The sequence below is a fragment of the Eriocheir sinensis genome, chromosome 44, assembly GCF_024679095.1.
Source record: "Eriocheir sinensis breed Jianghai 21 chromosome 44, ASM2467909v1, whole genome shotgun sequence".
NCBI classification, from domain to species: Eukaryota; Metazoa; Arthropoda; class Malacostraca; order Decapoda; family Varunidae; genus Eriocheir; species Eriocheir sinensis.
Window position 1 is genome coordinate 8,037,206 of NC_066552.1, and position 16,997 is coordinate 8,054,202.

Genomic DNA, 16,997 nt, shown 5'->3' on the forward strand with positions numbered 1-16,997 from the left:
GAGAACGATGAGAGACTTTTTTCGCACCCCCCACGATAACATAAACAAAAGAACAGAGAGAAAACAAGAGAGCATCAACAGAAAACAACGAATAGAAATACAGCGTGACAACTAATAGCCTAATATCGAGAGAACGACACCCTTTTTTTTTTGACACACCATCAGAGAATAACCAAAATATCTATAGAGAACGATGAATAGGGCTTTTTTCACACCCCACGATAGCATAAAACAAAAGAACAGAGAGAAGCAAAAGAGAAAACAAGAGAGCATCAACAGAAAACAACGAAGAGAAATGCAGCGTAACAACTAATAGCCTAACATACTCTGATATCTTTGTATATGTATTCGTGTAAAAGTCGGATTCTTGAACGACTTTTTATCTATTTTATTTGCCAAGTTTAGATTAAAGACTTTCACCTCGATATCAGTTTCTTTATGGGGTAAATTTATAGTCCACGAGCGCGAGGCTAATTTTATTCTCCGGGTTTAGTCTCCTTTCTCGTAAACTTAAATGATAAAAATCTCCCCGTATTTCTCTCTTTAAAAGTGTAAATAATTGCTTTTTTTTATTGCCGTGTTATTCAATTCAACGTTTTTTGTTGTAATGTACCTTTTATGTCATTCTTTTACGCTTTTTTTTTTTTGCGGGGATTCGTTTCATTATTTTCTGTTAATTTTCTGTTTCCTTTTACGAGATTAAATTATTATCTTTTATTACGATCTCTCCAATCCTCCACCGCTTCTGCCTGTGAACCATAACTGCATTTACTCTCTCTCTCTCTCTCTCTCTCTCTCTCTCTCTCTCTCTCTCTCTCTCTCTCTCTCCTCCTTCGATTCTTTCTCTCTTCCTCTCCTCTCTTTATCTTCCCCTTCCTCTTCTTTTCCTCAATTCCCTTCTCTCTCTCTCTCTCTCTCTCTCTCTCTCTCTCTCTCTCTCTCTCTCTCTCTCTCTCTCTCTCTCTCTCTCTCCTCCTCTTCTCTCTCTCTCTCTCTCTTTATCTTCCCTTCCTCTCTTCCTCAATTCTTCTCTCTCTCTCTCTCTCTCTCTCTCTCTCTCTCTCTCTCTCTCTCTCTCTCTCTCTCTCTCTCTCTCTCTCTCTCTCTTCTTTCGATTCTTTCTCTCTTTCCTCTCCTCTCTCCTCAATTCCTTCTCTCTCTCTCTCTCTCTCTCTCTCTCTCTCTCTCTCTCTCTCTCTCTCTCTCTCCTCCTCTCCCTCCTCCTCTTCCACCTCATTCTTCCTCCTGCTCCTTTTTCTCGTCCTCCTCCTCCTCTTCGATTTTCAAAGTGCGTCGATCGGCATTTCTGGAGGAGATTAAAGCATTGTTCTTCATTTAGTTGACCCGGTAGCAGCGACGGGCCAAATTTGTGACTTTACCGTGTAGCAGCGACGGGCCAAATTTGTGACTTTACCGTGTAGCAGCGACGGGCCAAATTTGTGACTTTACCGTGTAGCAGCGATGGGCCAAATTTGTGACTTTACCGTGTAGCAGCGACGGGCCAAATTTGTGACTTTACCGTGTAGCAGCGATGGGCCAAATTTGTGACTTTACCGTGTAGCAGCGATGGGCCAAATTTGTGACTTTACCGTGTAGCAACGATGAGCCAAATTTGTGACTTTACCGTGTAGCAGCGATGAGCCAAATTTGTGACTTTACCGTGTAGCAGCGATGAGCCAAATTTGTGACTTTACCGTGTAGCAGCGATGAGCCAAATTTGTGACTTTACCGTGTAGCAGCGATGAGCCAAATTTGAGACTTTACCGTGTAGCAGCGATGAGCCAAATTTGAGACTTTACCGTGCAGCAGCGATGGGCCAAATTTGTGACTTTAACGTGTAGCAGCGATGAGCCATATTTGTGACTTTACCGTGTAGCAGCGATGAGCCAAATTTGTGACTTTACCGTGTAGCAACGATGAGCCAAATTTGTGACTTTACCGTGTAGCAGCGACGGGCCAAATTTGTGACTTTACCGTGTAGCAGCGACGGGCCAAATTTGTGACTTTACCGTGTAGCAGCGATGGGCCAAATTTGAGACTTTACCGTGTAGCAGCGACGCGCCAAATTTGAGACTTTACCGTGTAGCAGCGATGAGCCAAATTTGAGACTTTACCGTGTAGCAGCGATGAGCCAAATTTGAGACTTTACCGTGTAGCAGCGATGAGCCAAATTTGTGACTTTACCGTGTAGCAGCGATGAGCCAAATTTGTGACTTTACCGTGTAGCAGCGATGGGCCAAATTTGAGACTTTACCGTGTAGCAGCGATGGGCCAAATTTGTGACTTTACCGTGTAGCAGCGATGGGCCAAATTTGTGACTTTACCGTGTAGCAGCGATGGGCCAAATTTGTGACTTTACCGTGTAGCAGCGATGAGCCAAATTTGAGACTTTACCGTGTAGCAGCGATGAGCCAAATTTGTGACTTTACCGTGTAGCAGCGATGAGCCAAATTTGAGACTTTACCGTGTAGCAGCGATGGGCCAAATTTGAGACTTTACCGTGTAGCAGCGATGAGCCAAATTTGTGACTTTACCGTGTAGCAGCGATGGGCCAAATTTGTGACTTTACCGTGTAGCAGCGATGGGCCAAATTTTTACCATGATATAAACCCCCAAATAGATGATGCGTAAACTGATGACAAATGCGTTGGTACTATATATTATGAAATGGTTTGCGTGAGTGATGATTTTTTTCTCATTAATTCACTTAGAGGGGCCTTTAAGATATATGATCCCCGCACCTACCGGGTTAAAAGCTGGTCATCGTATCAACTAACGGTAACTTAACGTGAATGCTGAACTAACTGAAATGATCCTCCCTTCCTCTTAGCGCTTATTAAGATTCTTGTAGTTGGTTCATCAACTATTTGTGCACTGTTTTATAAGGGTTCTACAGTGCTGGGGTTTATTATAGATATGTGCACTGTTTTATAAGGGATTCTACAGTGCTGGGGTTTATTATAGATATGTGCACTGTTTTATAAGGGATTCTACAGTGCTGGGGTTTATTATAGATATGTGCACTGTTTTATAAGGGATTCTACAGTGCTGGGGTTTATTATAGATATGTTCACTGTTTAATAATAACCTCTACAGTGCTGGGGTTTATTATAGATATGTGCACTGTTTTATAAGGGATTCTACAGTGCTGGGGTTTATTATAGATATGTGCACTGTTTTATAAGTTATTCTACAGTGCTGGGGTTTATTATAGATATGTGCACTGTTTTATAAGGGATTCTACAGTGCTGGGGTTTATTATAGATATGTTCACTGTTTAATAATAACCTCTACAGTGCTGGGGTTTATTATAGATATGTGCACTGTTTTATAAGGGATTCTACAGTGCTGGGGTTTATTATAGATATGTTCACTGTTTAATAATAACCTCTACAGTGCTGGGGTTTATTATAGATATGTGCACTGTTTTATAAGGGATTCTACAGTGCTGGATTACTAAAAATCACACTGTTTACTTAGGATCTGTGCAGCGATGACTTTCAAGCATGCTCCCACACCTTCTTAACGACCTTCGCACTGTTTGTAAGGATCTCTACCGTGTCATTTCTAGTCTTGCGGAAGCCCTCATTATGCACCGCCTCCTGTATTCCCAGGGAGTAATTAGATAGCCTTGAAATACCTCATGACAATAGATTTATCAACTTCTAAAATAATGATAATTTGGGGTTCCTAAAGACAAAGGGGCCCAGAGTTGTTGCATGCGTCTATTGTGCCTAAAACTGGGATTAGATTTGTATCGTAATTTATGCACTGAATACAGACTCCGAACGCCCGGCTGCACACTGCGTCTTTCTTTCATTCTTTTCTTCTTTATATTATTGAGGGGGTGGGGGACTTCGAAAAGAGTTCGGGACTATTCGGCAGTATTTTTTTCGGCCGTTGTCATGTTTGCCCGTGATTCTGTTCGGTCGTGAGAACTTTAAGCCGCATGTTATTTAAGCCGTTAAACAATTCGGCCCTGTAACGTTTGGGCCGTGAGATACTTCGGCCGAGGGGGCGAAAGGACCGGTGAGAAAATCAGGATCCATACCATAAGACAGGTAGGAATTGTCCAGCTTGGAGATGACCTCGGACGAAATAATATATACCTTTGCAATTCTATATACTTACATAACGTAACAAAAGAAGGATTACTCACAGGAATAAGAGTAGGGAGAGGGGTGATGATTTGGGCAGCGGGATGGTCCGGACATTGCATTTATTGTAAAACGTGTGGGACTGAGTGGTACGAAATCTGGTGTGAATATTCAAAACTTTGTTGCCTTGGCCCACGCAGGACAACCACGCCCTCAGAGCTGTTCTTTTCGATATAAGTCAGTTTTTAGTTTTAGCATCTTCTGTGTGATATTCTTATGGTGTGTCTCAAGCTCTCACCTCATGATTATGGCAAGTAGCTGATTGTGCATTATTATGGCGAAGCAGCGATTCATGACGAAGGTATTGCCGATGTTGGATATCAAATTAGTAGCTTATAGTTTAGCAGTTTGGAGTTACACCAGTCTCGGAGGCGGTGTAACACTTTCATCTTTTTTTTCAGATTTCAATGAGATGCTTTATTAATAAATGTTTCCCAATAAGTAAATAAGAGTATGTGAGTCAATAAAGGAATATCCTTCCATAAAAGCGAGATGCTACAGCGGATCAGTAAAGGAAAATCGTTCCATAAAAGCGAGATGCTACAGCGGATATGCTGAAACATGTTACCTATATCTCCCGTCAGTGTCACCATATCCGTCAGTCCGTCCACAGCCACCCCACCATAAATCTCTCTCTCTCTCTCTCTCTCTCTCTCTCTCTCTCTCTCTCTCTCTCTGCCTAAATGGCCCACGGCAGAAACGACCAGGACACTTTGAAAATTGCCATGTAGAGGGCATCACTGTACGTACTTGTTCCCCAATGGTCAGTGCTATGCCTGAAGGACTTCGAACCACAAGACCAATAAGTTCGTTACTACAGACAGAGGTGGGTATTGTCAGACGTGTCCGCCGCTCACATCAAGTACTCTCAAAGGCCGAAAAGGAGATCAGTCGGGTTCTAATGCGTGTGTTTTATGTTCACGGTACAGAGGGAGGGTCAAACTACCACCAGGGTCATAAAACTAGCTCTGGAAATGCCCACGACTCCCATATGTGTTTGGGCGCGGAAATGTTTAAGAATATGACCTTCTATTAGCCGTATTACTAAACACTTCGTCGCCCAAGTTCACATATTTGACAAGACTTCCGTAGGAGTTTGGGTCATTTCCAGGATTAGTTTTATGGCCCTGGTGGTAGTTTGATCCTTTTTCTGTACCGTGAACCTAAAGAAACACGCATTAGAATCTGATTGACCCCCCTCTTTGACCTTTAGAAATAGCTGATGTGAAAAGCGAAAATGTCTTATAATACTGACCTAGACATTTCTAAAGGTCAAGGAGGGGGTTACTCGTTTTCTAATGAGTGTTTCTTTAGGTTCAGGGTACAGAGGAAGGGTCAAACTACCACCAGGGTCATAAAACTACTCCTGGAAATGCCCATAACTCCTACGAAAGCCTTGTCAAATATGTTTCTTTAGGTTCATGGTACAGAGGAAGGGTCAAACTACTCCTGGAAATGCCCAAAACTCCTACGAAAGCCTTGTCAAATTTGTGTTCTTGGGCGACGAAATGTTTTAAAATACGACCCATAGAGTCCAACAAGAGAGGGCCTCTATATAAATATGTCTTTAAAAGTATTCTATTGTATTTGTAGTTGTTCTTCGTGTTACCTACGTTTGTAGTCGATGTATGTATGTGTGTTTGTTCTGTGTGTTCGTTTTGTTTTGACTCGTGTGTTGTTTCGTGTGTTCTTGTATTACTTTATTTATTTTGTTTCGACTAGTTTGACGCACTTTTTTTTTCGTCTTTTTTTTACGTGACAAACAGCAAAGGAAGTGTGTTTTATTGTTCTTTTTGTTTTAATTTGATTTCGTCTAGTTTGGCCCACATTTTTTTTTCATATATTTTTTTTTCGCAACAAACGTAAAATGTTGTGGATTTTTTTATTTTACTTTTTTCGTCATGATTATTCCTGCACACACACACACACACACACACACACACACACACACACACACACACACACACACACACACACACACACACACACACACACACACACACACACACACACACACACACACACACACACACACACACACACACACGGAACATTTATGATTTTTTTATACATTTTTTTTCATTCCACGTTCCTTTCTCATCATTTTACACACACACACACACACACACACACACACACACACACACACACACACACACACACACACACACACACAAACTTTGGAGATAATGAAAGAAAAAAAAAGAAAAAAAATACATAAACAATAGATGCAAAGTTATCTCACCACCGATTCTCTCCCCCTCCCTCCATTTCCTTCCTCCACTCCCTCCCTGCTTTCCTCCACTCCCTCCCTCCGTCAGCAGTGGGTAGGGGAGGCAACATCAGCAGGAAAACATCACCTACTGACAAACCGAGTGCCAAGCGGTGAAAATACCCACCTACTCACTAACCGTACCCCGCAAGTCTCCTCCTCCTCCTCCTCCTCTTCCTCCTCCTCTGTGTCTTCCTCTCCCGCCCCCTCCGACTCCTCCTCCTCCTCCTCCTCCCCCACCTCCTCCTCTCCCGGTTCCCCAAATAATAGTGACAACAAGAACAACAACAACACGAAGAATAAGGGGGTAAGCTGACTGTTCGAGAGAGAGAGAGAGAGAGAGAGAGAGAGAGAGAGAGAGAGAGAGAGAGAGAGAGAGAGAATGGACTGTGAAGTGATTGTCAATATTCGTTGTTTTTTTTGTCGATTGCCTTTTTTTTTTCTTGCTCGTTCGTTTCTTTTTTTTATTTTGGAGTTATTTTTTTTTCGTTCGCTTTTTGCTAGTTATCTTTTTTTATTATTTATTTTTATGTTCGCTTCCTCTTTGCACAGTTGCTATGATTTTTTTTTTTTATTCCGTAGACTTTTCAACATTAACTACTACTACTACTACTACTACTACTACTACTACTTCTGCTACAACTACTGCCATTACTACTGCTACTACTCCTACTACTACTACTACTGCTACAACTACTACTACTACTACAACTACTACTACTACTTCTGCTACAACTACTACTACTACTACAACTACTACTACTACTACTACTAACTTTATTTTTACCTTTCAGCATATCACTCTAGATCACTTTTTCATCCTATCTAACTCTATCATTCTTAAATTAACGTAGACTTTTTGTAGCCATTTCAATGTGACTTATTTTTCTTAAGCATATAACTCTGAACGGTGGTGAAGAATGTGATTTGGTTCCTCATTTGGTCATAGAAGAAGAATCCTACTCAGAGGTGAATCCATTTGGGGAAGGGGGGGGAGGGGGAAGGCTCAGAGGTCAACATATTTCATCTTTTCTGGCAATCTTAGGTGACTCTTCTTTGCTTTCCTGCATTAACCAAGTCACTGAAACTGTTCTGTCCCTCAAAACCAACAGAAGGGAGGAGGCTGAAGTATGTCTCAGTTACCTACTACAGGCTATATAACAGTCCAGCATTTTTTTTTTTTACAACAAAGGAGACAGCTCAAGGGCACACAAAAAAGGAAACAATAATAAAAAAAAAAAGCCCGCTACTCGCTGCTCCTAAAAAGAATCCAAAGAGGTGGCCGAAAGAGAGGTCATATCATGAAATATCAGGAATGTTTTGATTTCTAAATGTCTTTCACCTAAAAAGTTATCCTAATTACACTCTGGCTGGTTCCCCCTGCCCCCCATGAAGGACCCCTGGATCCACCTCTGAGTCTACTTCTTTCTTCTGTATCTTCTTTCAACTTAAACTTATCTAGGAAAGGAGTAGAGTGAATTATCTGAGAAGAGAATTTTTCACTCATGTTGAATTATGATAGCCATGGAATTGTTATGTGACTGTTTATCTCTACTAACTAATCCTTTCCAGTTTGTCTAAGAATGGAATGTAACTATGTTCTGTCCAACTGGCTAATAAGCTTCCCCCCTCCCCTATAACAACCATACAATTAGCCAGTCAACAACCAAGCCACCCATCACCAACCCAAGACTCAGAAAAAAAACATGTCCTCCCTCTTACTCAAGCCCTCCCTCCTTCACCCTCTCCCCCACCCATGCCCTCCACTCACCCATCCCCATTTCACCCCAGGATGGCATCCCAATGGAGTCCGAGCGATTGATCCACGTCACCCCACGACCCCCAAAGGTCCACAAGGTAAACAACAATAACAACAACAACAAGCCCCAGCATCGGCCCCTCCCTACCGCTGCCCAGGACTCCCCTCTTGCCCAGACCAACAAGGGGAAGGGCCACAAGTCCCCAAAGAAGTTCAGCCCCAAGAAACACGGCTGGAAGAAGAACCTGCGCAAGGAGAAGTCCAAGGATAAGGTGAAGGAGAAGAGGGAGAGGAGGGAGAAGAGGAATAAGGCTCTGCACCGCGCCATGGCAGCCAGACAGCTCTAAGTCCCCGGTCTGAGGGTCTGTTCTGGTGGTGGTGATGATGGTAGTGTGGTGATTGCCGTGGTTGGATGTTGTACTATTTATTTCCAGAGTTTCTCGTGTATTTAAACTATTGTGACTGCCAAAACACACACACACACACACAGACATACAGACACATACACACACACTTAATGTTCATCTGGTATACAAAACTTCTGGATATAGAACAGTATTTCAGACAGGAAGAGAACATGAACCAGCCCAGTATTATTAACCTTGCCGGTAAACAGTATTAACTAAAGGCGTAGCTTGCTTGACTTAGGCACACAGACATGCAGATTCACCTCAAAACAAAACTGAAAGAGTGAGAAAACATACATAAAAGAACAAGACGCAAACATTCCCTGACCAAGACCAACTTATATCATTCCGAAACAACATCAACTTTCCCAAAATCTTTAATACTTCGTCATGTTTTAGGGGCACCAGCTAGAGTGACATGCTTGGGTGGTGTTTCCTATCTCATATATTCATTCAGTTTGTCAGTGGCAGGGAGGAGTATAAAGTGGACAAGCTTTTTCTATCTTATCATCAATGTTCATTCACAAAAATGGTCGTCTCTATGTAACTTCCTTGCTAAACTAGTAGTGGTATACATTTGCTTGTATACATATGACTGGATTAGTGAACAGTATGCATAGTAGCTCCTATCCACAGCTATAGTCCGCAGTAAAAGTCTGATATTCCGCAAGTTTTTCCATTTTCATTTCCCGCACTCCAGACTTAAAACAGCTGCTTCACTAGATTATAATTCATCATCTTGAAAATTCACTGAAGACTTTCTGGAGGGCTATAATATAAGTTTGCCTAAATTTTGACTGTTGGAGTTTCCGACTTGTGGAATTCAAATTAATTAATGGCCTTTTACTGTATATATTTTCACACACACACACACACACACACACACACACACACACACACACACTACTACCACTAACAAACACACAAACTTCTTGCATACTATACTAGCAAACACACTAGAAAACATCCTAGTAACACATCTTCACCTGTGTTATCATATAGGCATTTTTTGGAAGCTATTCTTCATACACACACAAAAAAAATTATATATACAGGACGCTAAAAATATGAGATTCACCAAGCGCTTCGCCTCAATGATTCCTTTGAACGGTCAACTATGCAGCAATACAATCACGAGCTGAGGCCAATTGCTGGACGCCTCTTTTCCAATCAACGGAAGAAATCGTAAAGCAGTTTTGTATTCGCACTCGACAGACTAGGCACTTCTGTGTAACAATATTTATACTATTCTCGTATACATAACCCTGAGTACATGACATTCCCAAATAATAATAATACTATGTGATGTAATGGCAAATAACTATGTACTTAATCATATACTGTACTACTCCATTATCCTTGCCAACCTTGTATGCTTTCACAAGATAACATACATATACTATACACAAAGTAGAGAGAGACCAAGAGAAGCGTAGGTGCCAACCATAGCAAGACCATTCACAGTTAGTTCCCGCGTTCTGTTTCTCTCGGAGGTAATCCTTAGGGTAGCACCAATGTAGAGGTCCTAAGCATTCTGGCAGCGTTGCGGTTGTGAGGACGCAAAGCAAGACCCATCAAGGTGACAGACAGACAAACGGAAACGAGAGATCAAAACACTATCATCCGGACTCAAAAATCAAAATTCATCTTAGTGCCAGAGGAAGAAATATCAAACCAAAGTGATGATGCATAAATAAGTGTAATTTGCATAACAGAAAGATAGAGTGAAATATGAAAAGACCCAAGCAACACATCATGGTATTATAATGATCCTGGTTAAGTCATTAGCATACACCAAATACCACTCAGTTGTCAAAATGAAAGAAGTGGAAGATAGATGGAGATGTGATGTATAAATATTCCACAACTCAAGGCCATAACGAGGCAGTCAGCTTCCACCCTTAGCCTCTGATTGCCTTGGGTCTGTACTGGGAGATCCGACTAGCTTGTGTGGGATTCAAATTACCCAGAATATTAGCTTAGCAGGAGCTGTCAGGATGGATGGCTATCCACTTGATGTGTGGGTGTATACTGTATATTATTATTGTTCACCCTCCGCTTGACCAGTGCTAGTGTTTGAGTCGAGACACAGCTCCCCTTCTCCGCTACTCACGCGATGCTAGACTATCCCCTGCTCCAGCTGTTGTTTTGATAGATGAGACAGCCTCCTGCCTGTTTCTTGTGGCTCCCTCAGATCACTACCCCTTCTCTGTGGCCCCGTATCACACGCAAAGACAATAAATATACACAGAATTACCGATTGGGAGGACCGTTCGCTGCTAAACCTAAGCTAACCTAACCTAACCTAACCAGAAGTGAAAAGCCTGATAGCAAAATGTCCAGTAGTAAGCAGCCAAGACACCAGAACCTATCAACATCCTTACATAGATTCAAGACTCTTTAGCTTGCTTCAAATCTCATTAAACTTTTCAATTACATTCCTCTTGCAGGTACTCACTAAAAAACTGTGTCATCAATAGTGAGATATAATTAAGGGACATCCTCATTTAGACCATGGAGACTGTATGATGATCTATGTGTTTCTATGTACCTCTGTGTTGTGGACCAAGGGCTCAGAGAGGGTGGAAGTGAAGGGTATTCTTGTATTACTTTCCGCTGCATTGAGTGTTCAGTAATGGCCTGCCTCCCTGCCTCCCCTCCCCCCCAGCACTCTGCGTCCTGGGTTCAATTCACTTTCAGCTCTCACACGTCAAAAAGTTTTGGAGCAATAAAGTCTTTCAATACACCGGCTGCCTCATTTGCTCCTGAACAGGGTGGAGTGAAAAGAACCAAGGAAAACAGGAAGGAAAGGAAAGAAAAGGAAACAGGAAGCAAAGGAAAGAAATGGAGAAAACAGAAACCAAAGGAAAGAAAAGAATGAAGAGAAGAAAAGGAAAACGAGATAATAGAGGAAGAAAACAAGTAGACAAAAACTGTGTAAGAAGGAAATACATAAATGATAACAAACATAACCCAAAACTTGATGATGGGAAACAAGGTGAAGTGAAAAGAAGCAAACAGGAAAAAAAAGGAAAGAACTGGAGGAAGAAAAGGAAATAAAAAATAGCAAGTTAAGAAAAGGAGGAAGAGAAGGAAAGGAAAACAAAATAAAACAGGAGAACAGAAAAAAAGAAAAGAAATGGAAGAAGAGAAGGAAATAAAAATAGCAAGTTCAGAAAAGGAGGAAGAGAAGGAAAGGAAAACAGGAAAAAAGAAAAGAACTGGAAGAAGAGAAGGAAATAAAAATAGCAAGTTCAGAAAAGGAGAAAGAGAAGGAAAGGAAAACAGGAAAAAAGAAAAGAAATGGAAGAAGAGAAGGAAATAAAAATAGCAAAGTTAAGAAAAGGAGGAAGAGAAGGAAAGGAAAACAAAAGAAAAGAGGAAAACAAGAAAAGTAGACAAAAAAATATGTGGGGAAAAGATAAAACACCAAAGATTATAAACAATTCCAATCCTTAAATATAAACCCATACCAATCATCCATGTTTTAAAGCAATGTGTCCTCCTCCTCCTCCTCCTCCTCCTCTTCACTCCCCAACACATAATTTACTCACCGAAGTCCAGAATGTAAAATATGGAATGGAACAACAAGGAGAAAACATGCATCATAAGTAAGTACATATAATAATACACTTTTAATAATACCATACCAACCTATCCAACTGAAATCAACCATTGGTCAGGTCTCGTACATCATCTACTTATATTCTACACTCCATGAATGACGAAATTGGTAGCTAAGGACAAACCTAACCCAACCAACTCTGCAAATAACAATGATGTCTACTAAACCAAGCCAAACCTAACCGACCCAAACTTAAGGGGGTATTACACTGGGCAAATTTCCTGTGGATCTTCAGTCAAACCATGATTTCTGTTAGCGTGGTTCTCGATTGTTTGTTGTTATTACTGCTGATGAAGATGGTAAGTAATACCGTCATCCTTCAGTGAAATCTACCATAGCTTTGGAAGATCACGGACACGTCAGAAAACAGCGCAAATAAGAGAACCACGCCAGCGGAAATCGTGGTTTGACTAAAGATTCACAGAAAATTTGCCCAGCGTAATAGCCCCTTTAGCCCAGCCCAACCCAGCCTAGCTTAACCAAACCTAAATAACTCAAACCAAACCACAGCCCAATACAATCAAACCCAAACCAATCAACCCAACCCAACCTAACCTAACTTTAACCAAGTCTAACCGAAGTAAACCAAACCAAGCCTAACCTAACCGAACCAAACTTAGCCCAGCCCAACCCAATCTACCTTAACCAAACCTAAACAAGTCAAACCAAACCACAGCCTAATACAACCAAACCCAAACCAATTAAACTGACCCAACCTAACCTAACTTCAGCCATGTCTAACCAAAGTAAACCAAACCAAGCCTAACCTAACCTAACCTGACCTGACCTGACTTAAGCTACACTCACCTCCTGCAGTCTGGGTATGTCCGTGATGGGGTCAGGCACCGAGCGGAGGTAGGTGAAGATCTCCATGTAGTCGCAGCGCTCAAGGATCCCCTCCTCGCACAGCTTGAAGATGGCCAAGGCATAGCGGAAGAGGACCTGAACGTGGGAGAAAGATATAGGTGACTGAGCCTTGCATAATAAAATACCTCTGGATCTAACAACACATTTTACAAGGTCACAGAGAGGATTAGTCAAATTTTCATGTGTGTGTTTACATTTTTTGTTTCACACTGTCACAAAGAGGATTAACCCAGTAGCAGCGATGGGCCAAATTTGTGGCTTTACCATGTAGCATTGACGTGCCAAATTTGTGACTTTACCGTGTAGCAGTGATGGGCCAAATTTGTGACTTTACCGTGTAGCAGCGATGGGCCAAATTTGTTACTTTACCGTGTAGCAGCGATGGGCCAAATTTGTGGCTTTACCGTGTAGCAGCGATGGGCCAAATTTGTGACTTTACCGTGTAGCAGCGATGGGCCAAATTTGTGGCTTTACCGTGTAGCAGCGATGGGCCAAATTTGTGGCTTTACCATGTAGCAGTGACGGGCCAAATTTGTGGCTTTACCGTGTAGCAGCGATGGGCCAAATTTGTGCCATGATATAAACCCCAAAAAATAGATGATACATAATCTGATCACAAATGCTTTGATATATTATGAAATGGTTTGTGAGGGGTGATTTTTTCTCATTTTTCTCGCTTGGAGGGACCATTAAGAAACATGATCCCCACTGCTACCGGGTTAAGACACGTTTTCATTTTTACAGCAAGGGAGGCAACTCAAGGGCAAAAAACAAAAACTGGAACAAAAAAGCCCTTTAGAGTTACAAAAATGCCTGCTAGAAACAACAAAAAAGCCCACTAGATATAATAAAAGCCTGGTGCGTATCCCTTTACTTTCTCACAATACCACGGGAGAATCAGCCAAGTTTTCACAGATTTGTTTCCCTTTTCTATCTCACAATGCTGCAGAGAGAATTGGTCAACTTTTCATGGGTGTGGATGTGTTTCCTGTCGATGGTGCACTGCAGAGGCCTGAGAATACTACCATTTCACTCATATAACCACCCCACCAAAGTCCTGACAATTTGTATAAGTCTTATCAAACAGGTGTATTTGGGCGCTTTGTGAGTACGGGTCTGAGTGTGACTGGTTGTGTGAAGATGTGCTTGGTTGGGTGATGGACTTAAAGATGGAAATGACTGACTGACTGACTGCATTCAATATATATAACTGATTGGCTGAGTGGAAGATGAGTTTGCTTGACTGATGAAATGATGTATGGAGATGACTGACTGACTGTTTGACTGATTTGAGTACATATAACTGACTAGGTGAGTGGAAGATGAGATTGCTTGACTGATGAAATGATGTATGGAGATGACTGACTGATTTGAATATATATAACAGACTGGCTGAGGGGTAGATGTGCTTGTTTGACTGATGAAATGAAGTATGAAGATGACTGACTGTCTGTTTGACTGATTTGAGTATATATAATTGACTGGCTGAGTGGTAGATATGCTTGGTTGACTGATAGACTGAAATATGTAGCAGTGATGGGCCAAATTTGTGGCTTTACCATGTAGCAGCGATGGGCCAAATTTGTGGCTTTACCAACTGACTGACTGATGAAAAGACATGTAACTGACTGGATGACTGACCGATTGAAGAATGTGGACGACTGACTGACTGAGTATTACAAGACCATCCTTTACCTTGGAGCCCTCGTACAGGAAGGAGTCCCAGATGGTGAGGTAGGTGATGGGCGGGATGATGTCGATGTACACACACAAGAACCAGTTGAAGGTGAAGAGGGAGATGTCGAGACCGTGGCGAGCCAGGTGGTTGCTGAGCCGTGGTAGTTTCTCTGCGACCAAGTCTTTCAGGACACGCTAAGGAGGCAAGGAGGGCATTAAATGGTGCGCCAATGAAAAATGACAAAACTAAAATCAAGAGGATAATAAAGGGTTTTGTTATAATTATCAGACTGTGCAGTTAACGGCAAAAAATGTTATGCCATGGATAGAATAACACTACATTCACCAGTGTGTCATTGCCCAATAAAAAGGAGGGTGGGTATTAGATTCTGTGTTCATACAATTAGAAAAGCAAGAATATTACATCACGGTACCTAAAAGTGCAGTTAATACATAAGACAATGACATGGAAAAGAGGAGAGTGGTGAATATGGGTCTACACAAGATAGAATTGCTAATGAACAGTGAATGAAAAATATGTAAGAACCTCAAGTAATATCTTCAAGAATGTATCCCAAAGTTAAACATGTATCAATTTCATACCTACTAGCTTAATGGGCAAACTAGGAACGACAGGAGTAACTTTCACAAATAAAAGTAAACAAGTAAATAAAATAGAGGTAACTAGTAGAGGCGTGAGATAAAAGGTATTGTGATGAGCTGCAGCCTCCTCACCTGGTCCACCTGAGAGCCCAGCAGGTGCTTGTTGTAGTAGTCTGGCGGCATCAGGTACTCCACGATGTAGATGAGGCACCAGAACGCATCCTCCTCGTTCAGAAAGAGAAGCGCAATGGCAGCGAGGCGATTGAGACCCTGAAAATATTATACAAATGTGCTTTAAGTAATCGAAAAAAAGAGAGATTCTGTGTGCATTTTCAATCTTACATATCTCTTTTTCCCTACTAATTGCTGACTCCTGTTCACTAATCTCCAAGTCACTGCAGGGAAAACAAAACTAAACAAAAACAGCAAAAAATTTAGATTCAGTCACAATCTTGATTCTTACTTATCTCTCCTTTTCTAATTCCATCTGTTCACTCAATTCACATCACCCTCATTTCTCTACCCTCATCTACCTATTCTGTTATCCCTCCCCTCCACATCCACACTGGCCATACATCCTTCTCTTCACCCCAGCATACCACCCTATCTCCTCTCCACGCACCTGACAGTATCCGACTTGTGGGTTGTGCCGGGAGAAGGCCAAAAGGACTCGCCTCAACTTGGCTATTCCATCCGAGAAGAAAGTTTCGTAGTGGCGGTTGTTGGGCAGCGTTCTCAGGAGGTCAAGCTCAATCTGGTGAAGAGGAGTTGGAGGTGTGGTTAGTGGGAGAAGTGGTTGTGAGGTGTGACTGTTGAGTTTTTGTTCACTGGAGAAGAATGTGGCTGCAGAAGTGTGGCTCAGGAGTGCAATAACCCCTTTTTTGGCCACTCATCTCAGCATTCTATTACAGGAGCAGCACACAGCAGGCATTTTTTGTGTCTATTTATTTCTGCCCTTGAGTTGATTCCTTTACTGTTAAAAAAATGATGAGGTGGAGTGTGGTTGCAGTGAGACAATGGCAGACAAATTTAACTTTAGTGTAGGTTCAAAAATAAACATCTCAATGGAAAAGGTTGTCCTGTACCATTATCTTTCCATTTTTAAGGACTTTGGAGTGTAATGGTGAAGTGGAGTGTGATTGAAGTGAGACTATGGTGGATAATTTAACTCTAGTGTAAACTTAAGAACAAACATTGCAGTAGAAAAGGTCCTGTAGCATCTTTCCATATTTAAGGGAACAAGAGACAGATCATAGATAACAAAAGAGGAAGGAAACAAGGCCATCTTTCTCCTTGGCTCCCTGTGTCACTGCCTCACCTGTTTGGTCGCCGGGTCCAGGGTGGAGGAGGAGGAGGTGTGGCGCGCTAGCAGGTCTTGGTAGTAGTTGGACGGCAGCGCAGCCTTCAGGGGGTGCACCTCCGCTTCAATCAGCAGCCGCCACACCTTACCCTGATGGAGGACGTCATTAGTAAAAGAAGAAGAATTGATGGTTTATTGAGAGTTTGCAGGTATGGGTTGAAAGCATACAAAGAAAAGTAAATATAATGAAAGGGAGCGATGAATATAATTTACATAACCACAATGAAAGAAGAAACAAAAAAGTAAAGACTGAAAACCAACAAACAAATA

General features: G+C 41.7%; 2 protein-coding genes across 4 annotated transcripts in view; one reads left to right on the top strand and one right to left on the bottom strand.

Moving 5' to 3' along the window:
• Nucleotides 1-11,341, top strand: part of LOC126980400 (zinc finger CCHC domain-containing protein 10-like) — a 47,518-nt gene extending 36,177 nt beyond the window's left edge. Inside the window, exons 4-5 of one of the 3 annotated variants that reach the window (XM_050830302.1) lie at nucleotides 6,482-6,736; nucleotides 8,221-11,341. In XM_050830302.1, coding sequence (XP_050686259.1) covers nucleotides 6,482-6,736; nucleotides 8,221-8,535 — 570 coding nt within the window. In that variant the 3' untranslated portion in view covers nucleotides 8,536-11,341. Of the gene's footprint in view, nucleotides 1-6,478; nucleotides 6,737-8,220 lie in introns of all 3 variants that reach the window. The other 2 variants (XM_050830301.1, XM_050830303.1) reach the window with 2 other exon arrangements.
• The window catches only part of LOC126980397 (TBC1 domain family member 2B-like), a 62,987-nt gene that overhangs the window by 39,695 nt on the left and 6,295 nt on the right, over nucleotides 1-16,997 (bottom strand). Inside the window, exons 11-15 of the mRNA XM_050830290.1 lie at nucleotides 16,686-16,817; nucleotides 15,990-16,121; nucleotides 15,500-15,637; nucleotides 14,783-14,959; nucleotides 13,028-13,162 (exon numbers count right to left, since the gene is read on the bottom strand). Of these exons, the coding sequence (XP_050686247.1) occupies nucleotides 13,028-13,162; nucleotides 14,783-14,959; nucleotides 15,500-15,637; nucleotides 15,990-16,121; nucleotides 16,686-16,817 (714 nt within the window). The remainder of the gene's footprint in view (nucleotides 1-13,027; nucleotides 13,163-14,782; nucleotides 14,960-15,499; nucleotides 15,638-15,989; nucleotides 16,122-16,685; nucleotides 16,818-16,997) is intronic.